Genomic DNA, 23,014 nt, shown 5'->3' with positions numbered 1-23,014 from the left:
ATGACCTTTGTTAACCACAACAACTCCGCCACCCACTCGCTGCCACCGAGCCCTCTGTGTTTTTTTTATTTGTGGAGGGGGGGGGGGGTTGGTTGCTGTTGTAGGGCCACCACTGGACAGGCAATTCTGTGTGTATATGAGTGTGCCAGTGTGCGCATACAAGGCCCACCACTAATTATTTTCTAACCACATCATGAGTGTATGTCTGTGAATGAGGGTCTCCTGAACTAAAGCGCTTTCTTGCCTTTCCCCCAATCTCTCTCTCTCTCTCTCTTTCTTAGTTTGTGTTTCTGTAACCAGGGTTCCACCCAAATGCCCCAAAAATTAGAACATAGTTTTCATAAAATTTACCAAACGTATGCTGCTGTTAGGTGAAAATGAGGGCCTGGGATGAGTAACATGAGGGACTGAGACTCCAGGCAGGTGTCTTTAAAGAAGAGGGTGCAGCAGTGTGATGTGATTAAGAGTATCTGAACTTTTGATGGAAAAACATTGCAATAAAACATTTATTCAACAAGGTTTTCATCCTCCTCATTAGTCCATGCATGTATGGATTCCCTAGTGATGTGAAGAAGAGAGCGACGCATCACCTGTCCCACCGCCATGGTTGGAAACTCATTCTTGATCCTTTGCAGTCGTATAGGCCATGCTTTCCTGCACCTGACAGTGTGTTTCCAGAGTGCCTCGCTCTCCTGTGTGTGTCTCTGTGTGTGTGTGTGTGAACGTGTGCCTAAAACATACAAAAAGGGTATGAAACCGTGCGCATGTGTGCTCAGTAGTATTTCATGCATCAGAGTTTGTTTTTTTGAGCCGCAAAGTATATTTTTGTTGTGTTTTCAGCTATTAAAGCGGTGTGTGACTGTTGCACTCGCATCCACGTCGTGTGTGTCTCTGTGTATGTGTGTGTTTTTGACCCCAAACCCCCCCGACCCCACCCCACTGACCCCCACCCTTAAAGCAAGTGTCTGTGTCAATGTCAATGTGTGTGTGTGTGTGTGTGTGTGTGTGCGTGTGTGTGTGTGTGTGTGTGTGTGTGTGTGTGTGTGTGTGTGTGTGTGTACGTGTACGTGTGTGTGTGTACGTGTGTGCATGCGTCCACTCGCTGTTTCTATGCAACACCACTTTCAGAGGCCCCTTCTGGTCTGGACAACACCTCTCTCCTGCTCCTATCCGTCTCTCACTCCTCACTCTTTCCTTCACCCTGGAGAGAAGGAGTGAAAAAATAAGAGGTGGGTGGGGGGGCAGTGGAAATAACAGGCTGCTGTCCCAGGAGGGGCTCTGAAAAAAAAAAGAGAGCAAGGGGTGAGAGACGGAGGGAGAGAAATATGAAATATGTTGTGCATATTGATTATAATGTAATAAATAAAGAAGGGGTAACCTAAGAGGACCCTGAATAAAATAAACCACGTGAGGACACTTTCTTTGACAGCTGGTCCTTGAACGCACCACCAGCACCAGCACACGGGCGGGTGAAGCGTTGGCTCTAAACGACACACAGTTGCATGAGATGTTCTGATACACGTGAAAACAATGAGCTTTTTAAAAAACGTCTGCAGTGATAGAGATAGAGAGAAACGGAGGAAGAGATTTCGAGATGGAAAGATTAAAAAAAAAAAAAAAGAGATAGATTGGCGCAGGTATAGCGGGATGCGACGGAGGAAGCTGCTGGAGATAGCGACCGGACAGGACGGGGGAGAAAGTGATAGAGGAAAGAAAAACAACAACGGAACATTTTTTTAAAGTTTCGCAAAAGGGAGACGGGCACCGGGGAGGGGAGGAGGAAAGAGGGAGAGAGAGAGAGAGAGAGCGTGTGTCTGTGTGTGTGTGTGAGTTTTTATGAATGAAGTGAGTCACTGCCGATGTGTCATAGGCCCGACGTCTTTATAAAGGAAGTTTTAAACAAGCCTAAACACTTCACAGCGCGCAAAAATTGGACTTACTACACTCGCATCCCTCTCTCTGCATTTCTGTTGCCTCTCTCTCCAGACTGTCAAAGTGTCTCTCTACCTTCAGCACTCCATTAAAACTTAAGGAAAACTTAAGAAAGTCTGACTATATATCCGACTCTTGCCTTCCTTTTCTAACTTTCTCTGTGGGTGCTTCAGTCATCACCCCACTCTCTCAATCATTCCCTCTCGTCCTGTCAACTTTCCTCCTCACGCAGCCTCGAGGAGCGCGAAGAAGAAAACCGGAGCGCATGACAATTTCCGGAGTGCAATTTATTTATTAATTTTCTATTTATTTATTTATCTACGTTTCTCTGCTGGTTTACCTATCTCTTGGACCCGAATCAATATGAAATGTAAGTTGGGTTTGTTTTTGTTTTTTTGTTTTTTTTTTTGCTCGAGTGTATCTTGATTCATAATGACTTTCATGTTAATTTTAAAGCTTTTTTTTTTTCCTCAAAAAATTTTTAATTTTAAAATTAAAAGACTGTGACATTTATGTGACTTGTTAACAGCTACCTTATCTCCCCCTTGCACTTTAAATCAAACTGTGCACAAATGACTATGTCTTGACGTAGTGTGGTTCACTGGGTAGAGGGCAGGCAGATGCTCCTTCTGTGTTATTTCGGCTGCAATTCTTGTGGTTCACCTGTAATTATCAAGCATTCATCATTTCAACAACACTGTGGTTCCCTTTTAATACTTAGTCTCCCTTGTATTTGAACTTGAAAGGAAAAGAATGAATGAGCTTACTGTTGACTTGACTGGGTCTATATAATTTATACCACCAACTCACATACTTATCCAGTTACAGGTGTGACAATCAGCAGCATTCATTGCATTGCTTATGGCAAAGAAGTGATGGTGATATTCAGTGTCAAAGCTCAGCTTTTAATGATTTAATGATTTGCATCCAGCTTGTGAAAACATGACTGTACCACTAAGGCTCTCCAGGATTCCTCTGCCAAGTCTGGAGCTATTGTTTATATTATGGTGCAATATCTTCCTTGGAGCTGACAGCCGTGGCCTGAGGTCTTTATCATTATGGCGAGATGACAGCGCCTTTCCTCTAATTGTTTCCGTTTTGTTCTGCCCCTGCAGTGCTACTTGACTCTTCCTCATCGCTCCTCTTCTCGCTACTATTGGCTCAGCTGCCTGTGTTCACGTCTGCCTCTCCGGTACCTCAGCGGCGGCCCAGTGACATGGATAAACTGTCCAATCAAACCAAAAATCTAATGAAGCTCACTCAAGAACTGCTGGTAAGAGAAGATGTTCCCATTGTGATGCCTAATCTCAGTTATTGCTTAAAGGAGATACTGATGAGGGCCTAACTATCCTATACTAATTGAATTGTTAGTTTGAGGGTGGGGTGGGGGGGTCCTGGTCATTAAGCCACACAGCCTGTTTTGATAGCATGGCATCTTCAACAGCAATAACTCCACACTGGACCTGGATGTTGAAACAGTTTGGCTGAATTATGCTCAGCTCGCTCAGGATTCAGTTTGACTTACGCAGCTTTTATTGATGACAGATTGGCTGGAGGTCATCTGCATGCTTAGATCTGGTGATTGGTGACCAATCATGTGCACTTATCCAGTCCAGCAAATGTGCAATGAAATCAACATGTTTTATGAAAATTATGAGAATAAGCATTTTCATATTTTTTTACTGTTATGGCATTACATGATACGTGATGTATCCAAGGATACAAGAAAAACAAAAACAGTTTTAGATTTCCCATGAAGACACATTTATAACTTCATATCAACACCATATCTGTATCCAACAAAAGTTGAACTTCCACATCAGCCATGGAGTGACAGCAGAGTACATCTCATTCTTGTTTACATGAAAACATGTTTAGGTTCTGCGGTTGTATTGTGGAAGGGCAACAACCTGGTGTCTCCACTCTCTTTCTTTGTAATGAAAACTGATTAGGAAAATAAGATTTGAGAACATAGCCAAGAGTTGGCTCCAGCTGGTGATTGTGTATCAACACCGTGTTTTAACAGGTGAAAAGAAAGTAGGATCATATCTCCGGATCTTTGGTCACACATGACTGATGCTGATTCTATTTTTGCATTATGCAAATCTTTAAAGTCTTTGTTCAGGGGATGAGTTTAAAAATAGCAACATACTCTCTAGTCCTGGGCACGATAGTGTTCAGAATGCATGTGTGTGTGTGTGTGTGTGTGTGTGTGTGTGTGCGTGCGTGCGTGCGTGCGTGCATGCATACAGTATGCACAGAGGCCATTCTACAGAAGCAGTGTTTACTAAGATGAATTTTTATTGATACTTTTTCTCTTTTTTTTTACAAAGATAGGAAAATACATAAAACAGAGATGCAAGGGAAGTCCCTGCAGGAAAAAAAAAACAAGAAGAAGAAACGTGCATGTGTGTGCATGCAAACAGGTTTATATAGGTGCAGCATGATTGCAAATGCGTGCACGCTTTTGTGTGTTATTTTGCGACCCTGTATGTGAATTGAGGGTTCTGTAAATAGTAGCGGTTGTGTAGGTGCAGTGTTTAGTGTTTTGCTTTTGGTCGCCACAGCAAAGTGACCTGATAAAAATCAAAAAGATTTATCACATTCCAGTATTTGCATTCAGGAAGAAAAAAGTTGGATGCTAAGTTCTGTCGGGTGAGGTCATGATCTACGATGGAGAGAGCAAGAAAAGAAGGATAAGACGCAGAATTAAAGGCTGAGAAAGATGGAGCAAAAAACCACAAGGGATGAAGACATCAGAGAGCCAACTGATGACAAGCTAGTGGCGTATGCGTGCACGTGTCTGTGTGTGTCTGTGTGTATCGTTTGTGTCTGTGTATGTGTGTGTGTACATGCACATGTTCACGTGACAGTGCATGTGCTGGCGCACCTGGTGTGAGACAGAGAGAGAGGGAGAGGAGAGGGGAAGTGAGAGGAGAGGGGAAGTAGGGCATGGAAATGGACAAAAGCACTGGAGACAAAACATTTGAGCCACAAACATAAGTGAGCTCTTATCAAAGCTTGATGGAGAGAATGCAAGACAATGTGGCACATTCATCACAAACAACGTCAACACAAACAAGAGGCAAACAGTAGAACAAACACTGCATGAGCAGGTCAGGAAGCATTAGCTACACACAACCTTTTTAACACAAAGCAATCATCAGCTTAATATTGTTTTGTTGATTAACTGATTGGAAATGACGTAAATCATCAGTCATCTACATTAATCCCCACATATTTGTGAATCAGGCGTGCACCTTTGATACTAAATTGCTGCCTTTTTAACACTTGGGCCTGCAATCAGGTTGTTACTCCCCTCTGGTGGACATCATGAGTACTACACCCACCGTCTGAACAAAGTTTACAACACAACTAGCTGGGCAGCAGCACTGCGTCATTCTATCTTTTTATAGCTGTGACCCTGGAGTTTCCCTACAGCCCTGTGTTGCCTATCCCACTTGGAGCTTTCTTAGTCACTGCATATGTTGTTATCCTTGCTCTTTATAGAAAACATCCTGTGGGTTCAGGTCATTTGCTCTTATTGTTGACATTTGGGGTGGCTGAATTTGGGTGAACTCACACTGACCTGATTGACCATTCTCCTGTCAGTGAAAGCTACCATTGCTAAGCACAGAAAACAGTAACACAGTCGAGGTGCTGAACTAATACTTTCCTCATGTTGCCGTGACTTGTCTCAGGATGAGTAAAATTGCGCTGATGCAAATTACTAACTGGCTGGTCTGGGTCTTGTTTTCTCTTTCAGAGGGAGCATGCATTTGACTCAGATGTGGAGCCCCACAGGTTCAGGTCTCTGCCAGAAATGAGCAACAGATCAGTCAATGACCTCAACAATCTTGAGGTAATGCTCTGATAATGTATTTGTGTGCGACTATGTATTTATGTGTGTGTGTGTGTGTGTGTGTGTGTGTGTGTGTGTGTGTGTGTGTGTGTGTGTGTGTGTGTGTGTGTGCGCACATGGTTGTAAAGGGTGAGGGGCTGGTCTGTTTCTGTCTACACAGTTACATCTTGCCACACCCATGCTAAGTCTCTAAAGTATGTCTTTGTTGTTCCCAGTTGAAGCCCACGCTCTCTCAGCTCCATTCTGACCTGAAGCTGTATGAGCACCACTTTGAATGGCTGAACAAGGTTTCAAAGAAGCACCACCACCCTGCGTTGCCCAAGTTGGTAGACATGATCAGAGAAATGAAATCGCTCATCAGCCTGCTGCACCGTCAGGTAAAGAGCTTGCCTTCACTGTGAACTGTTATATTGATCCATTTACATTTTGGCAGGACACCTTGTAATTTAGTAAAACCTTATGATAAATAAAGTGATCTTTATTCTATTTTCTTTCTTTTTTTCTCACCTCCAGATGCTCAGAGTTGAAGCACCAAGGCTGACCCCAGCTACCCCATCCCTCCCCCCTCAACTCCCCTACCAGTTTGATGTCCTACAATCAAGCCACGAGCTTCTTCAACACTTCAAGCTCTTCTGTGATTGGGCATACAGAGCGTTCCTCAGCCTCAAACCAAAAGTCTCTGCAGTACAATCATAATGCATACACATTTGTTCTTTGCCTTAAACTACTTGTCTGATCCAGTGATGGAGTGCTGTCTCTGCCAAAAGGGGAATTAGGACCATAGTTTGCACTGCAGTCAATAGCATCCCTTACAACTCCACAATATCAGCTGGTGACATATGTGTTGAAGAAAATGTCTTTCCGTCAGAGTCGACGAGGATGCGCTATAATGCAGCCAGTTACATCCATTGATATTTCCATTAAAACAAATTGCCAGCTTAACTAGAATGACCCCGCCATCATTACCCAAAACTCAGTCCTAAAGGCCTTTTTCATGACCATGTTATTTATGTATTTATTTATTTATTGACTGTTGGTAATTTATTTAATTTTATTTATTTGAAGTTGTAATGTGTCACTCTATCTGTATTTCTGTATCAGTGTGGATTTACTTTTCCCCACATTTCTATAATCTTTATTTTTGTCTTGTGTCTCACTGATCTTTCAGAAAAAAACACAGTAGCACTTGCTGAACCTATAGCTCTAATAATGACTTGTTTAAAATAATTTAATCTACTTTGCTTTTGTGTATTACTTTCAGTGAATAATTCTTCCAGTAGATGTAGCAGATATTTGGGACAGCCAAGGTTCTTATTATCTTTCTCTTTCAGTGCTCTTAAGGTAAATAGTTTAGAAGAAATTAATGCCATCTTCTAACCACGAAAAAACATGCCACGTATTAAAACATCAATTGATAACCTAAGAAATTAACCACATTTGTATGAAAATGTCCACATGCTAGTCAAAGAAAAGTGAATACTTTCTTTGGTACCTCATGCAGAGTCAAATTTTTCGACGACATGTTCTGCATGAGGAGGCATATTTAATGTTGTGGTAACGTTGTATGAATGTGCCCTGTTCCTGAGCACTGATTGACCTGATTAGATTCTTTGCACAAACTTGTTAGGATTAGCCTCTTGGATGAGTGAGATGGCTGATTTTGAACATGTGCTTTGGGGTATAAAAGTTTTTTTTGTTGTTGTTTTTGTTTATTCTTTTAAGTTAAACACCCAAAGCCTTAAAAATACTATGTATTGTGACACTATATTCTGTACATGTGTACATAAATGTACAAGAATGTAAATTGTTGTATACAGTGCGTCTGTGTATTATGTTGTTTTCTACAACATTAACTTTGCCAATTTTATCACTATAATTTTGATTCATTCCTATTCTAGTATTTGTTACAGTATTTACTATTTATTTAAGTAACATGGTGGAACTATTTATTTTGTGCTGCAGTGGAGCAAGCCTCCTATCTTTTTGTACTTTTATACAGTTTTTATTCTCATTTACTATTCTAATACCATCATGTTTAAATTATTGTTGTAACATCAAGATGCCTCTTCCACACCGTGATTGGCCTCAATGTGAAATATGTGCCTTGGTGAAATAAATTCTAAAGAATGTGCACACTGGGTATGAGTACACATTTGTGACGCTAGTCAAGCACGTAAACTGCGACAGATGTAATAATGGACACATGAAGATGATTTGTAAAGCAAAAGCAAAGAGTCAATAAAACTCTGTGTTTTTAAGAAAAAGAGTGCGGGTAGGTGGATCACAGATAAATGTTTTCCATTTAATTTGGAAGTAAAAATGATTTCAATGCGAGATTTAAAAACGTCAATCTGTCGGATGAAGCTCTTGACCAATGGGAGTGCGTGGTCTTTTGGCGAAAGCAGCCAATCAGAACCCTTGTTCTTAGGAGGCGGCATCGGGCGGAGAACTGCTGTTAGTTTGCGCTGTGTTTATTGTTAAGGTTGTGTGGATTAGCACTGCGGTACCCGTTTGCTTTTCTTAATATCTACAGAGCAAAATAGCTTTAAGATGAATTAAAGATGCTCGGTGAGTATTGCTTTAGTCTGAATTCATGGTTGGCATTGCGGGGCGGTGAAATGGAGCTATTCCGCAGTGGCTAGAGGTAGATTAGCTTTAAATGAGGGCCAGAAGCTGTTGTTGTTACAACAAACACTGGGGTGCTGTGCTGTGTTGTGTGTGGGCTCGCTAGCCAGTGACGGTGGGGTACACTTTAATAGTGTCCTAATTTAGCTGTGGCCTCTTTTAGTGGGAAGCACCGCACTGCGGGGAGGAACAGAATCGGACTGACGGCCAGATGATAGACAGCAGGGAGGGGGGACGAGGTTCATAGACGGGAGGGAGGGAGGCAGCGGTGGAATTTAAAGGGGACATTCCTACCCAGAGTTACCAAGTCTTAATTGTGTGTTTATTTCCATGTCAGACCTGTCCGAAGCTGCCTGCTGAGGAAGACAGCTGATGTTTCCAGTTGCAGACAGGGAAAGAATTCATGAAAAACTGAAGAAAATAATGAACGAAGGAAAGGTGAAAGAAAAAACATGATAATCCACCAAGAATAATCCACGTCTGCTTTCCAAAAACCAAACCTCATCTGCTACTAGCTTCCTCAAGTCATGGCTAACTCAGTGGCCTTGGTGGTCCAAGCAGAGCTTTTACCGCCTCAGTCCAACAACTCCCTCTCTGCTTTCCCATCCCTTCTTGGTTCGGGAGAGGATGGTGAAGAAGACAGGGCCAGAGGAGAGCTGGTGGATGGGGATAAGGCAGTGGTAGAAGGTGGAGAAGAGGTGGTTCTAGACATGGTGACGTCATCGGTGTCGGTCCCAGCTCAGCCGCCTGAGCAGTCGGATCATCCCTTTCAGTGCATGGACTGTGGGAAGAGCTTCAGGTGGTCATCCAGGCTGACCCACCACCAGCGGAGCCACAACAACGAGAGACCGTACCGATGCAACCTCTGCCCCAAGGCCTTCAAGGGCTCTTCTGCTCTGCTTTATCACCAACGGTACTCGTCATGGTTTTTTTTTGCTGGCTTTATCATTGTAATGCTGTTACAAAGGCGTAACAATGATGTTCATGTTTTCTTACTGACTGAAGTGAATTTACTGAGACAGATTAAATATTCTCAAGGTAGAAGCACATGTTGACAGAATCTTCAGCATGTGGAACAATTATCCACCCCTCCTTACTTAATGAATTGATTCAGTCTATCTAAACTTTCATAAGTAGGATGAAAAGTACATGACCTATATACCTTAAGTAAGTACAGTACAGTACAGCCTTTGCCAGGGTACCACAAGAAAGAATAATGCAGTGTACTTTCGTATTGATTCTATACTGTCTTCATTACTGATGCCTCTTTTAACAGTGATAATATTTTCCTTTGGCAGGTCTCACTCGGGGGAGAAGCCTTACAAATGTCAGGACTGTGGAAAAGCTTTCAAACGCTCCTCTCTGCTCCAGGTGAGAGTTGAACCAAAGTTTGGTATTATATAAACAAGGACTGTGTCAGGGAAAATGGGAAAACATCCCTTTCTCTTTGCCCCACAGGTCCATCAGAGCGTCCACACTGGAGTGCGTACTTTCTTGTGCCCCTATTGCCCACTGACCTTTAAGTGGAGTTCTCACTACCAGTATCACCTGCGCCAGCATACTGGAGAGTGTCCATACCCCTGTGACACCTGCCCCAAGGCCTTCAAGAACTCGAGCAGTCTGCGACGACACAAGAATGTCCACCTTGGTCTCAAGCCTTACACCTGCTCAGTGTGTAACAAATCCTTCACGCAGTCGACCAATCTGAGGCAGCACATGAGGATACACACAGGTGAACGGCCCTACATCTGCAGCGAATGTGGAAGAAGCTTCACACACTCGTCAAACCTGGCCCTGCACAAGAACTCACACTCCAACCTGAATGCAGGAGGGAAAGAGGGAAAGAGGGGAGAGGAGGCAAGGAAGGGAAATGAGGTAGTGGAGGTGGTGGTAGGGACAGAGGAAGTGACATCATCCATCTTGACAGACATGGTGAGATTTGTGAGCCAGGAAGGAACTGATGGAGTCGGGGTGGGGATGGAGGAAGTGTTCCTGTCAACCACCTCCTCCAGCCAGAATACGAGCCTTCTCCCTCAGCTCACCCTCACCCCCTCCGGGGGAGACGTGTGTTCGTCTAGGGCCATCGGGACAGAGGTCCACCTGAGCACAGACACTGGCGCCAGTGTACTGCTGTACAGCTGTGGCAGCTGCAGCCACACCTTTGGCACACGAACACAGCTAGAGGAGCACCAGTCCATCCACATGGCTCCAGAAGAACAGGGGGCCAATGCCGAGGCGGGGCCCGGCACGGGGATGGAAGTTGGGGATGGACTGGTAGGAGCCGGCCACCTTCTGGCTGATTTTGAGGAAGTGGTGGAGACAACCACTGTGGCTGAAAATGGACAGTCAGCAGAGGTGCTGCTTGGCTTGACGGAGGGAACAGATGGAGGCAATGCAGTAAGTGATGTGCGCTAACAGATACCCATTAAAAGAGAACACTAAATCCCTCTATTTACAGCCAAAGTGAAGTGGCTTGCAGTATCTGCAAAGGGAGTCAGGTCATGGGGCGGTTGGGGATGTTTGTGGACCAGTGTTGATGTAAAGATTTTTGTGTTTGTTTAATCAATGCATATCGTAGTAACTGAGCTTGCAACTTCTGTGTGAACTGAAAGTGACAGCATTATAAATATATTGTCTACTGATTGGTTTAAGGAAAATAAAACAAGCCAACATCAACAGTGTCATGCTATTGAATAAAAACAAAGAGGAAGTTCAATCTAATCAGATGGTCACGCTGCATGAGGTACTCTATCGTTACTGTTTGTAATCTAATTTTAGTTGGTCTAAAAAAATATCTCCTTGTCCTTACAGAGTGCTTAAGTATGGTATGAAGATGTGTTTTTATATGCGTTACTTCCACAGAATGTAGGCACCACCCAGGCCCAGTTTGACCTGCTGCAGAGCTTCACTGAGGTGACTCAGAGCTCTGAGACCATCCAGCCAGAGGCCAGAACCACATGGGCAGGGCTGTCATGTGGCTACTGTAATAAGACCTTCAAGACCAGTGGAGGCCTCAACAGACATGTATCACTGGTGAGGATAGTCCTCTACTAACAGAGTGCTGCAGTGTAGGCGAAGAACTGAAATCGATCTCTTGTTTTTTGACTTATCAAACTTGTGTGATGAAGTAATGATGTCTCGCGGGTTTCCCGTTTGCTTGTCCAGATGCACTCTCTTTCATCGCAGTCCCGTTCCCAGTTCAGCTGCTCCGCCTGCGACCGCTCCTTCCCTCTTCTGTCCTCACTCCTCACCCACCAACACTCCCACACCCCTGAGCAACGTCTGCTGGCTGAGGCAGAGGCTGAGATCGTGTGTCCTCCTTCCCTTTCCCTGTCTCTCCCCCTTCCTTCTTCTCCAAGCCCAGCTGACAAGCAGCAGGAAGGCCAGAGGGAAATTCACGTCAACATCATCACTGTCGGTGAGGAGCAAGAGGAGCAACCTGCCAAACCAACCAAAGCATCCAAAAAGACAGGAGCAAGCAAGAGCACTCCTGCTGGAGGTACAGTAAAGACATTATCATTGCATGACAGGCACAAACCCGCATTTCACCAGAGATTTTTGTATTATAGGGTACAAAAAATGATTTGCATTTGATATGCACTCTTAGGACAAAGCTGTGAAATGGTTGAATAGTTCTTAGACAACCATCAGTTTTAATTTTAGTTTCCTGGCACTGTTGTACAGAGAGGCCGTATCGTTGTTCAGAGTGTGGAAAAGCCTTCAAAGGTTCATCTGGGCTAAAGTACCACATGCGGGATCACACTGGGGAAAGGCCTTACCGCTGCACTGAATGTGGAAAAAGCTTCAAGAGATCATCGCTGCTGTCAATCCATCAGAGGGTAAGGACATGTGAGAGGTCTTTCATTTAAGGGCTAAATCTAACAATTTATGTCACCTTAAAGCTGAAAATGTCTCTTTTATAGGTCTAGTGTGTTTCACAGCTAAGCTACAGATGAAATCAAAAAGCCAAGGATATTTCTTTCATTGCAACTACCCTCTGTAGTTATAACTGAGGAAAACACTTAACCAGCTGTAACGTTTGATGGCATCGTTCACAAAATATAAAATGTGACCATTGGATTTCATTACACCTTTTCATTACAACTTTACAACTATGATTGCTTAAACATTGTATTTACATATTTAATGATAAAAATAATACGTAGCAGAAACTTGTTTTTTATTTATTTTTTTTCCCCTCTCAAAACTATTAAGTGTTGGTACATGTGTAAATGTTGTTAAGGACAATCCCAAAAAGCATAAAGGATCCTTTATTCTGTGCTCACATCACCCAGGTACACACAGGCGTCAGAGCATTCCAGTGCCCCCACTGCCCTCTCACTTTCAAATGGAGCTCCCACTACCAGTACCACTTACGTCAACACACAGGCGAGAGGCCGTATGTGTGTAAAGAGTGCGGCAAGTCTTTCAAGAACACCAGCTGCCTGCGCAGACACAGTCAGATGCACTCTGGCCTGCGGCCTCATACCTGCTCAATCTGTTCAAAGTCTTTCTCACAGACGTCAAACCTCAAACAGGTCAGTACAGCATGTACAGATTCAGTTTTGGACTCATGAAGAATAAACAAATCTGATGAATCTGTGTTTTGTCCTTAACTGTTTCCCACATTTGTCTTCCCTCTTCACTTTCTGTTATTTTTGCGAGCAGCACGAACGCACCCATTCTGGTGAGAGACCTTTCCAGTGCACGCACTGCAATAAAAGCTTTACGCACTCGTCCAACCTGCAGCTTCATCTTCGTACGCACTCCTCAAGCAAGGACTTCAAATGCCCGTACTGCTCAAAGGAGTTTGTCATGCACTCCTACTTGCAGAGGCACATCCGTACCCATGGCAGTGGGGTTCCCCTGCCCTGCCCTGGTGGTGGAGGCAAAGATGGAGTGGCTGTGAAAGCCAGTGTTGGGGGAGTGACAACCACCACAACCCTGCTCAACCCCATCACTCTGGAAACCTCAGGAAATCACGGTAGTCTGATCGTGTCCCAACCATCGCTCAATATCCCTCCCAACACCTCCCAGAATTACTTCATGATTCAAACCACCAGCGGCCTGCAGCTCATTCCTCTTTCGTCCCCGATGCCAGCCCCCCAAGCTCCCCCACCGCAAGCACTGCCACTTCCATCCCAGCAGCAAAACTTCTTTCTCCTGCAATGCCCCTCAAACAACGGCAGCCATTCCAATCTGATTCTCGTCCCGACGGCAAATAACCCGCCTCCCGCTCCAGAGCCTCAGGCCCTGTCGGTGCTTCAGACTATCCAAACACTCCAACCTGTCCTGAACCAAACTCAGACGCAGATGCCTCAGTTTTCAACCATATCACAGCAACAGCAGCAGACCAGGATCATCATCACCAACAATAATAATAATGTAAATACTCCCGCCGCCTTGCCAATGAACACTCTCTCAGCCAACTCACTGCTGACCAAGCCCATATTAGGGAAAAGCACACGGACAGCACGGGGTAGACGGGGACGCAAACCAAAAGCTGCTCTTCAAAAACCTACAACCGCTCCTGTCAGTCAGGCTGCAGGCGGATCTCTGTCTGCACCAGGCTGTCATGTGACCAGCGTCACACAGACTATCACAGACTCATCGCTATCATCTGCATCCACTATGTCTTGCTGTCCCTTGTCAACATCTGGCACTACTGTACCACTACTTTCAACATCCACCACTGTAGCTCCGGTAGTGGACGCCTCAGGACACCCATCGACCGCTACTGTGGTAATGCCAGTTACCACAGTAACCACAGCATCGGTTTCTACTCCTGTCCCACCAGAAGAGAATGCCTACGATGCTTTGGGGCAGTTGAGGACAGGGGAGGCCATGACAGGGAAACAGTTTGTGTTGTGTTTTGATAACGAAGGGCAAGCAAAGGAGGAGATGAATATGGAGGAGGACGGGGACTCGTACGTGTTACAGTTTGAAAGCGGCGCATCAGGAGAGGAAGTGGATGGCGAGGGGAAATCAATCGTGTTACAATTCCAGACAAACGGTCAAGGGGATGAGGGAAAGGGGGGAGATAAGGGAGGGATGATTTCACTTCTTCGTGAATGGGGTGGGGAAAAACAAGGAGAGAAACAGCCGGGAGAGGAAGGTAGCCAGGGAGAGTCTTATGTTCTACATTTCCACACTGAGGCACAAGACAGCAGTTCCTCCAATGCTGCCTTCAGCCAAGGGCAAGAGTCCAGCCTGCAGCTTTCCTGCACACCAGCCCAAAGTTTGTTACCACTTGACGGGCAGGAGGTGGTGTTTGAACTTGGGAGTGGGACCAAAATAGAGCAGGAACCTGAAGAGGGTATGCAGATGATAGCCCTGATCGAGGGTGAAGGGGGATTGATGGGACAAGAAGGGGTGGATTCCAATCCAGTCAGCAGTAGAGTTACTGAGGGTGGAGAGGCCATGGAAGGTATATTTCGACTAGAAAATGGAGAGGAAATTGTTATAATCGAGGTCAGCACCAGCAGCCTAAGAGATGGAAGAATGGAGAGAGGGAGTGGGAGGGAGATCGCACAAAGTAGTGAAGAGAAATGTGAGAGTGTAACAGCGGAGGCCAAGGAAAGGTCTGTGGAGGAACACACCTCCACAGGTGACAGAGAGGTACCGACATCAAGTGGAGACACGATAATAAACGGACCTATTCCTAATAAAGACACGTAGTCTCTAACTAACAATGATATGTGACAGAAAAGAAGGCTGTGTGTGACCGAGAGAGCTCATTTTTATTAAAAAGTCAGTTTGGGGTTCTCCTGCAGCCGAGGGGAGAACATGTAGTTAGATGAGTACTGTGTTGTAATCCCATGGTGCCACATACTAGAAATGTTATACATTCAAATAGGCTGTCATGGACTTTTGCTAAATATATTAGTTTAAATGATACTGTCATTGGCAGTTTGTTTATTAAATACAGTTCTGTGAATAATGTACATGACCAACTTTCTTTGTAATGTTAATAGTAATTAGCACCTAATTATTAATAAATATGTCAACCAATTTCTCATTTGGCTTTTATTTTGGTTTCTCTTTTTGGCCGCTACTTGTGTAGATACATGGCGTTTGATATTCACGTAGCGTTTACGCAGTACGGACTGTAGGTACGTAAATGACGTAGATGGCTATTCGAAAGCGTACAATCGGAAATAAAAAGCGTATCTCTATGCAGGATCCATCGCTTCCGTAAAAAAAATTAAAAAAATAAATCCTAGTGGTCATTCAACCGAAGGTGAAACAACCTGCGTGGACAAGAAACAAATAACCCACGTTAAAGAATTTAACTCCAGATTCCAGTATAATCTGAGCAGCGTGGTGCGTAAGGTAAGCGGAAGTGAGGGGGTTGAGAGCGGGAGGGGGTCGCAGCCCGCAGGACTCACTGACAGCCTTATAAGGATCTAAGAACAAGGTCTGCTCGCTTTCACTGTACCTTTTGATGATTACACCGGTAAACGTGGAAATGAGAGCTTTAATATTTGCGCGCATGAAGGACGCAGCAATGGCGACGCGCACACGCTGCAGATCCTCTGTCAGTCCCATCGGTCTTTGTTTGGATGCAGTGTGGTTGTTGTGTTAATATTCACTGCACAGCAAACAGGAATGACTGAGAAATAATAATTTCACTGTAGAGTTGGCGCATCGGCGCCAATATTCATTCTATAATATTGTCTTGTTACGATTTCTGATTCACTGAACCACTCAGATTTGACTGTCACCCGTTTGTCCACAAAGAACAGCTGTCATTCCATGTAATCTCGTGTGTGTGTGTGTGTGTGTGTGTGTGTGTGTGTGTGTGTGTGTGTGTGTGTGTGTGTGTTTAGTGTTCCTGTGCACACTGTGGATGCTGAAGTTTGCAGTATCGCTGGCAGCTGGCTGTTAGAACATGGTGAAACTGGAGCTGGATCAGGTGGTGATGAGGAGGATGAAGGAGGAGGACATAGAGGTGGTCAAAGCCCTCATCAAGGTTTGTAGAGGACGATAACAGCTTTAGATGTATGGTGGGAATTTATGATTTTCATCTGACGCTTTTGATTCTCCCAACTTGCATCAATGTCTCTCCAGGAGGGCTGTGAGGGCACAGAAAACCGTCTCATCCTCCACATCCTCACTCGTCCACTCTGCCTCTTCATCCTGGCTGTTTTCTCTTCAGTCCTGCGCTGTCTTGTCCATTCTTTTCTCCTAGCGCTCGCTATTCCAGTCTTTCTGCTAATTATCTTTCTGAAGATAACCATGCCACGGTCCACAGGGGTTCTGGGCAGCAGCCGCCCCTACTGGGACTATGTGGGAAGCAGTTACAGAGGGACACAGGATGACACACTGAATAACCCCTACTCTAGGATCAGTGGAAAAACACCAATGACTAAAAGGGTCAGGGTTGGCAATTTTTATTACAATTAACTTAATCCTAACAACCAAATTTTTCAGCTAAGAAATATTATTTCATTTTCTCAGCCAAGGTACAGGATTGGACCAAAAGAAAAAGACAAAGAGACTTCGACAGAGAAGATCAGCCCAGAGAGGGAAAAGACAGCGGGACAGGTCTGGGTGGCCGACTGCGAGGGTGACATCCTCGGCTGCATCTTCAGAGAAAATGAGAATCGGGTGGGCATCACAAGGATCTGCAGGTTGGTGACGGGCAGCTGGTATCGGAGAGAGGGCTTGGGCCGGCTGCTAGTCCAGAGTCTGGAGCAGAGGGAGAGGGAGACCGGTGCCCTCAGAGTGTATGCACATGTCCCCTACCCATCCAAGGTGGGGGAAGTCTTCTTCAGGAAACAGGGGTATCACCAACTTGGGGAGGGGACTGATGAAGAAGATGATGAGGAGAGGAAGCTAGAGATTCCAGAAAGAGGATTTCTGGGACACCCTCTGACTAAAGTGTTTTACAAAGACCTGTGATCCAGTGACGATTGACTCATGGATACAAAAATGCACCACGAATGTCTAAAAATGAAGGTAGCTGTCATTTCTGCACGATGGAGTTACATATATATAATCATTTGTTGCATATTTGTTTTATTTATGCCAGTGTTTATTTATTGACTGTGCTGCTGCTGTTTGTTTTGACCTTTTTATTATGTTGAAAACAATGACTTCATTTCATAAACCACATGTGTTGTTTATGGTTTAATAATCTCAAAATAACATGAAGCTTTATTTGTCTTATTCATAATTTGTATCAAAATAAAACATTGAAATGTTGGTTTGCTAAATGTATGTTTATGTGGTTCTTTACATTTCAGCACTGTGTGTGTGTGTGTGTGTGTGTGTGTGCGTGTCTGTGAAACCATGCAGATGCATAGGAGGTTGTACTTTAACTGTAAATGAAGTGCATGTGGTTTTAGGTGAAAAAGCAAAATCAAGCCTCTATTCTCTCATTGTTAGGTTGTTGTTTCCTTCCTTTACTTTGTGGGTTAATGAGTGCTAGAAAAAAAAGAGCTCAGTCACTTTGCATCAGATTTCTTGTTCTTTTTTTTTCTTTTCTTTATTTTATTTGATGATGGGAGTTATTACACTTAATTTATGCAAATATTTAGTACTTATTTAAATCATTAATTCACCCTGACATCTATTAAATATTTTCTTTCATATGAAGTGAAAAACATTTCCATCACCTGTAACAATATATTTTAAATTAACTGATAAGTCCAATTGCTTCCCTGAGATGTGGAATGGATCGCAAAGTGTTCACACAAATTGATTCAGTAATGAATATTTTCAAAATGAATTTGCGTCACATTTATTCATCAGATATTCAGACTGGAGATGTCTGTGGTTTGCAGGTGAATGACAGTTTATGTGACTGGGGGGAAAAAACACACAACCTCACTCTGAGGCCAACCTTAATATGGTTAGCAGCCCTCGTGCTTGCCTTGCGCTCACCTGCACTGCTAACCTCAGACGATGTCAGTATAGCATTAGTGTGCCACAAATAAACACCACAGGATGTTTGTACAATGTTAACGTGTGGGAAAGAGTCATATCTCATCTGAAGTGAAGACAAATACAAGCCTATGCTTCACCCCAAACTAAACCATGCAAGCTCTAGTGGAAAAAAAAAATCACAGTTCTTTAATTTGATGAAAAAGCCATGACACCTAGTAACATAACACTGTTGTTACTTTCACAAGTGTGTGGTCAGAACATTTTCTCCTTTACAAAGGTATGTTTTGACTGGTGACACGTTTAGGTCATGATCAGGCTGTTTCTTCATGACTGTCAAAGAGCAGACACCTGTTAGCTGAGCCTGGACTCGCCTGATCTGTAGCTATTATTGTTGTCAGGAAACAGATGTGAGTTCACACACTGGAAAGAAAGTCTGTTTGTGACTGTGGTCATGTGTGTCTGCACGTTATGGCTGTGTGTGTGTGTGTGTGTGTGTGTGTGTGTGTGTGTGTGTGTGTGTGTGTGTGTGTGTGTGTGTGTGTGTGTGTGTGTGTGTGCAAGCGCGTGTGCTGGGTGTGGGCGGGTGGGTTTTGGAAAGTATGACTTGGCATTTCCTACACCCGGTTTCTGCCCCTGACTACAGTTTAAATGCACAGCCATGTCTGGCTATACTATACCAGTCCACCACACACACTCACACACACAAGCACACACATTCATTCACACAGACACAGCACGAGAGTGGTAGTAGCGCAAGGGAACGTTCAAGCATGACTGTGAGATGACCTTGGTCAACTGTGGTCAAACCCAGAGAGCTTGGTGGGAAGTGGTTAAATACGTATTGGCACTTGATCAGCCTGTTGAAGTCAAGAAAAGACACATGCACACAGCATCAAATGTGCAAAGAAATTAGCCAAAATGCACCGTCAGAGTAATGTAATATGATGGGAGGTCACTCAGAGCATGGAGGCACACACACACACACACACATATGTGGGCACCGTGCAGTCGTAGGACATATTAGATAAATGTGTTCCAGATGATGTATAACATATAGGCTGTGTTGATGACATGCTCGTACAGATGGCTAACACACACACACACACACACACACACACACACACACACACACATGAACTCCCAAAACAGCCATCCTGGGAAACGGTGAATTCCCCAACCACAGACTGCATGAGAGGGTGAGGGGAGTCATGGGAAAGCAGGATGCCTGCAAGCAGTGCCACTGAGTGAGCAGACTGGACCAGAGCTAAAGCAGACAGAGCTAAGAAAACACGGGAGAAAAATAATACGCATCCCGATTTGATGAGAATAGATGAAATCATTTGATAGTTCAAAAGCTTATTAGTGAGATTTATCCACACGCCGCATTCGGTCAGTTGGACGGCGGTTCTAGCAGACACGTGAGGTTAGGAGGTCGAGTGCAGTTCTGCTCCCAGCCTGACGCAGCTTGGGAAAACCCAGGTTACAGGATGAAGAATAGTAGGTGTCAAGGTCTCCAAGCTCTGGGAATGCCTGTGGCTTCACCATACCTCGGGGCGCTGAGGAAGTTGAACAATTAATGGGTGAGGCTTAATAGAGGGAGTGACTGTGGTTGATCCCACGGCAGAACAAGGTGAGAAGGTATCTCACAGTTGTCGGTTCACAGTCTAAGAAAGCAAATATGAAAGGGGCAGAGACTGGATCTGACTTAAATGTCTGGAAAGTTCCAGTCAGTTGGCTCATGCACTTTACTGGCGTCTATGAAAAACTCCAAAATTTACAAATCATGTCAAACACGTCCCTTCTGAAGTGCGGTCACTGAAATTAATTTGAGATGTGTAATATGCCTCCCCTCCTTGCCTTGTTCCAAAGAATGGTTCAAGTTCAATTATTATGTGAACTAGAGATATTTCTATTCCTTTTTTTTAAACAGATGATTAAAAACCAAAATACCCTGAAAAAGAATTTAGCAAAATTTGTAATTTATTTATATCTTTAATTGTTTTTCCAGCAATGCAATCCGTACATCTCGTTGGTATTACACGCCCTAAATTGAGTTTTAAAAAAAACAACATTTCATCCAACCAGAAGTTGCCTCTGTTTTATGCAGGATGTTTATGTTTAGAGGTATATACTGTAATCTCAGTTCCCTTCCTTTAACACAACACACACTTTCGATCTTTCTCATTTACATTCATTCATTACCCACGTCCGCCTAAACGAAGCTCGTCTTTCGAAATGATTACGAAGCTTGACAGGTAAGCAAAATGGCTGCAATCGACTTGTATGCTGAGCATTTTTATTTTGACACATATTTTTATATAAATTTAACATGCATAGTTTTTCACAAATATCTAGAAATTACAATACTTATATATTCTTGTGTTCTTCAGTATAATGCTATACCAATATCTATGTCCCATTTGAGCGCTACCTGCGGGTTTCAGGATGAGTTCTCTAAATGCTGTCAAACTGAGACTAAGACTGAGAGTAGTGAATGTTGTCTTCTGACTGTCCATCACTCACGTTAAGTTAACCACAGGTTTTACATCACATTATTGTGCTTAAAGGGTGGTTTAAAACCATGAGTCATGAGTGAGCCCCTAAATACCACTAAGATGATGTGCAACATTTTTAAAAAATTCTGAGCGCCAAGTTTTTGTTAAAAAAAAAAAAGACTTGAAATATTCCGTCAGTAAGTTGTACCGCACCCACTGTGTGATTTCTTTTTCTACTCTTGTTGCATAACACAACACTGACTTACAAGAAAAAGGTTGTTTTGCTCTTTTTTTGCCTCAGCGTGCTTTTGCCCCGAAAAAAGTTCATCTACCATTATAAGAACATGCGCTGGGCGAGAGGCCGGTGTGAGACGTACCTCTGCTTTGTAGTGAAGAGGCGGGTGGGGCCAGACACCTTAACTTTTGACTTTGGACACCTCCGTAATCGCAATGGCTGTCATGTGGAGGTAAGTACTGTAGGTACTGGACAGTCCTGTTCAGAAGAAATAACATAGCTTAACAACAGGCTCCATTGTCTTATTCCTCCATAGCTACTTTTCTTACGCTATCTGGGGGCCTTGTGCCCTGGATTGTGGGGCAGTGGGGGTACTGGGGAGAAGAGGCTCAGTTACTCCATCACCTGGTTCTGCTCCTGGTCTCCCTGTGCCAACTGTTCCATCAGACTGTGTGAATTCCTGAGCCGAACGCCCAACCTTCGCCTCAGGATCTTTGTCTCTCGTTTGTACTTCTGCGACCTGGAGGATAGCCGTGAAAGGGAAGGCCTAAGAATGCTGAAGAAAGCCGGCGTGCAGATCTCAGTCATGAGTTACAAAGGTGGAGGAATAAATCTGAAAATGTGGTGGAGGAATAAAATCTATGTCAATAACAATATTTATGTTTTTGCCTCTCCTTTTAGACTTCTTCTACTGCTGGCAGACCTTTGTGGCTAGTAAACAAAGTAGTTTCAAGGCTTGGGAAGAGCTGCATCAAAATTCAGTACGCCTTGCCAGAAAACTGAACCGCATCCTCCAGGTAGAAGTTTTACCATACACCTCATTTTCCAATAGGATCAAGGTAAAGCCAGTGAGGATTTGTTTGGAATTCCAGTACTGAATGTATCGTTCTTTCCCAGCCGTGTGAAGCTGAAGATTTAAGAGATGCCTTTAAGCTTCTTGGACTGTGAAACACGACTGTGACACGAGCTGGAGTTACAGAAAATACATGCTGGTGTTTGCTCAGCACTACAACATCAAAACCAACGGGAAGAAAACTGAGAAAAATAGCTTTCAAGTTGTGGCAAGGCTTTTAACATTAAGTAAATGCAGCTTGTTGTTTATTTAGCAATGTGGGAATGTGTAATACAATCATATGCAAAGATCTGTCGTCATCGTAATAATGTCAAAATAGAATTAAGATCAGACTAATTCATGTAATTATCTTTGGAAGGCTGTACAATTCACAATCTGTTCACTGGGCTTCAAAAGAAACTAAAAAGTCATTCAACAAACTGCAGCCAAAAAAATAAAAACCCCTTAAAAAAATGTAAAAAAAAACAAAACACAATCACATCACAACCAGTTCTGAAACTTTTACACTAGCTCCCGGTAATTCACAGAATCATTTCCTATTCCTTGCTTTCAAATCCCTCTGTGGTGGTGGGCCAAAATGCATAGTTGGAATGCTTGTGCCACACGAACCATCCAGAACCCAGCATCTGGTTCTGGTTTACTGGTTGTCTTGAGAGTCAGATGAAAAAATGAGGAAGTAGTATGTTGTTTTGCAACCTCACAATTGTTATAAGAGGCCCAAAACAATTTTTTTTGCGCTGCCCACTGCTCCCATTAAATACAATCATTTCAGTTTTGAAACTCCTTTGATTTAATGTGTCTGAATTCACTTAAAGTGTTTAATAATGGAGTACATCTGCATTCCATTAAATTAATTATCACATATTTTAAACAGTCCGAGATGATTTTTTTTAAAAATATTGTAACTTGTTCATTTTTACCTGATTGTGAAATTTTTATCTTTATCACTTTAAGCTCTCACGTTAAAAACATATGTGAAATGTGCTTTATAAATAAAGTTGTCTCGCTTTGCTATATGTTGTCTCGATGATGTTTACCCATCTTATGGACGTGTAGTGACACAGTTTACCCTGGCTATCATCAGCTTTTAAGAATGATTCAGATCTGTGCTGCAGATCATC

General features: G+C 43.6%; 4 protein-coding genes across 7 annotated transcripts; all 4 read left to right on the top strand.

Moving 5' to 3' along the window:
* Positions 1-1,929: 1,929 nt before the first annotated feature.
* Positions 1,930-7,920, top strand: il11a (interleukin 11a). The gene is made up of 5 exons (XM_068323868.1): positions 1,930-2,302; positions 3,048-3,205; positions 5,699-5,794; positions 6,010-6,171; positions 6,308-7,920. The coding sequence occupies exons 1-5, from the start codon at positions 2,296-2,298 to the stop codon at positions 6,488-6,490; spliced, it is 606 nt and encodes a 201-aa protein (XP_068179969.1). The 5' UTR covers positions 1,930-2,295; the 3' UTR covers positions 6,491-7,920.
* A 305-nt stretch (positions 7,921-8,225) lies between these two features.
* Positions 8,226-15,427, top strand: znf628 (zinc finger protein 628). The gene is made up of 9 exons (XM_068323867.1): positions 8,226-8,362; positions 8,757-9,332; positions 9,718-9,790; positions 9,878-10,816; positions 11,282-11,452; positions 11,585-11,918; positions 12,104-12,258; positions 12,715-12,957; positions 13,088-15,427. The coding sequence occupies exons 2-9, from the start codon at positions 8,947-8,949 to the stop codon at positions 15,095-15,097; spliced, it is 4,311 nt and encodes a 1,436-aa protein (XP_068179968.1). The 5' UTR covers positions 8,226-8,362; positions 8,757-8,946; the 3' UTR covers positions 15,098-15,427.
* Positions 15,428-15,589: 162 nt separating this feature from the next.
* On the top strand, positions 15,590-17,621 carry nat14 (N-acetyltransferase 14 (GCN5-related, putative)). Of its 3 annotated transcripts, none has more exons than XM_068324064.1 (4): positions 15,590-15,751; positions 16,249-16,391; positions 16,490-16,795; positions 16,880-17,621. In XM_068324064.1, the coding sequence occupies exons 2-4, from the start codon at positions 16,311-16,313 to the stop codon at positions 17,321-17,323; spliced, it is 831 nt and encodes a 276-aa protein (XP_068180165.1). In that variant the 5' UTR covers positions 15,590-15,751; positions 16,249-16,310; the 3' UTR covers positions 17,324-17,621. The 3 variants fall into 3 exon arrangements, with proteins under 3 accessions (XP_068180165.1, XP_068180163.1, XP_068180164.1); XM_068324062.1 differs by lacking the exon at positions 15,590-15,751 and adding an exon at positions 15,764-15,836; XM_068324063.1 differs by lacking the exon at positions 15,590-15,751 and adding an exon at positions 15,825-15,956.
* A 3,465-nt stretch (positions 17,622-21,086) lies between these two features.
* On the top strand, positions 21,087-22,767 carry aicda (activation-induced cytidine deaminase). Of its 2 annotated transcripts, XM_068324339.1 has the most exons (4): positions 21,087-21,272; positions 21,357-21,639; positions 21,722-21,837; positions 21,938-22,767. In XM_068324339.1, the coding sequence occupies exons 1-4, from the start codon at positions 21,150-21,152 to the stop codon at positions 21,986-21,988; spliced, it is 573 nt and encodes a 190-aa protein (XP_068180440.1). In that variant the 5' UTR covers positions 21,087-21,149; the 3' UTR covers positions 21,989-22,767. The 2 variants fall into 2 exon arrangements, with proteins under 2 accessions (XP_068180440.1, XP_068180439.1); XM_068324338.1 differs by having other exon boundaries at positions 21,722-22,767.
* Positions 22,768-23,014: the final 247 nt, after the last annotated feature.

This window comes from Antennarius striatus, chromosome 9 (assembly GCF_040054535.1).
Source record: "Antennarius striatus isolate MH-2024 chromosome 9, ASM4005453v1, whole genome shotgun sequence".
Classification (NCBI taxonomy): Eukaryota; Metazoa; Chordata; class Actinopteri; order Lophiiformes; family Antennariidae; genus Antennarius; species Antennarius striatus.
Note: the sequence above shows the minus strand (reverse complement) of the source record. Positions and strands in the feature narration are given on the sequence as shown.

Coding starts and splice junctions, on each gene's coding strand:
- il11a (XM_068323868.1), top strand. Junction 3,206..5,698: donor AGCTCACTCAAGAACTGCTG/GTAAGAGAAGAT, acceptor TTTCTCTTTCAG/AGGGAGCATGCATTTGACTC. Junction 5,795..6,009: donor ATGACCTCAACAATCTTGAG/GTAATGCTCTGA, acceptor TGTTGTTCCCAG/TTGAAGCCCACGCTCTCTCA.
- znf628 (XM_068323867.1), top strand. CDS start 8,947: ATGGCTAACTCAGTGGCCTTGGTGGTCCAAGCAGAGCTTTTACCGCCT. Junction 9,791..9,877: donor AACGCTCCTCTCTGCTCCAG/GTGAGAGTTGAA, acceptor TTTGCCCCACAG/GTCCATCAGAGCGTCCACAC. Junction 12,259..12,714: donor TGCTGTCAATCCATCAGAGG/GTAAGGACATGT, acceptor CACATCACCCAG/GTACACACAGGCGTCAGAGC.
- nat14 (XM_068324064.1), top strand. CDS start 16,311: ATGGTGAAACTGGAGCTGGATCAGGTGGTGATGAGGAGGATGAAGGAG. Junction 16,392..16,489: donor TGGTCAAAGCCCTCATCAAG/GTTTGTAGAGGA, acceptor ATGTCTCTCCAG/GAGGGCTGTGAGGGCACAGA. Junction 16,796..16,879: donor AAACACCAATGACTAAAAGG/GTCAGGGTTGGC, acceptor TCATTTTCTCAG/CCAAGGTACAGGATTGGACC.
- aicda (XM_068324338.1), top strand. CDS start 21,150: ATGCGCTGGGCGAGAGGCCGGTGTGAGACGTACCTCTGCTTTGTAGTG. Junction 21,273..21,356: donor GCAATGGCTGTCATGTGGAG/GTAAGTACTGTA, acceptor ATTCCTCCATAG/CTACTTTTCTTACGCTATCT. Junction 21,640..21,721: donor CTCAGTCATGAGTTACAAAG/GTGGAGGAATAA, acceptor CTCTCCTTTTAG/ACTTCTTCTACTGCTGGCAG.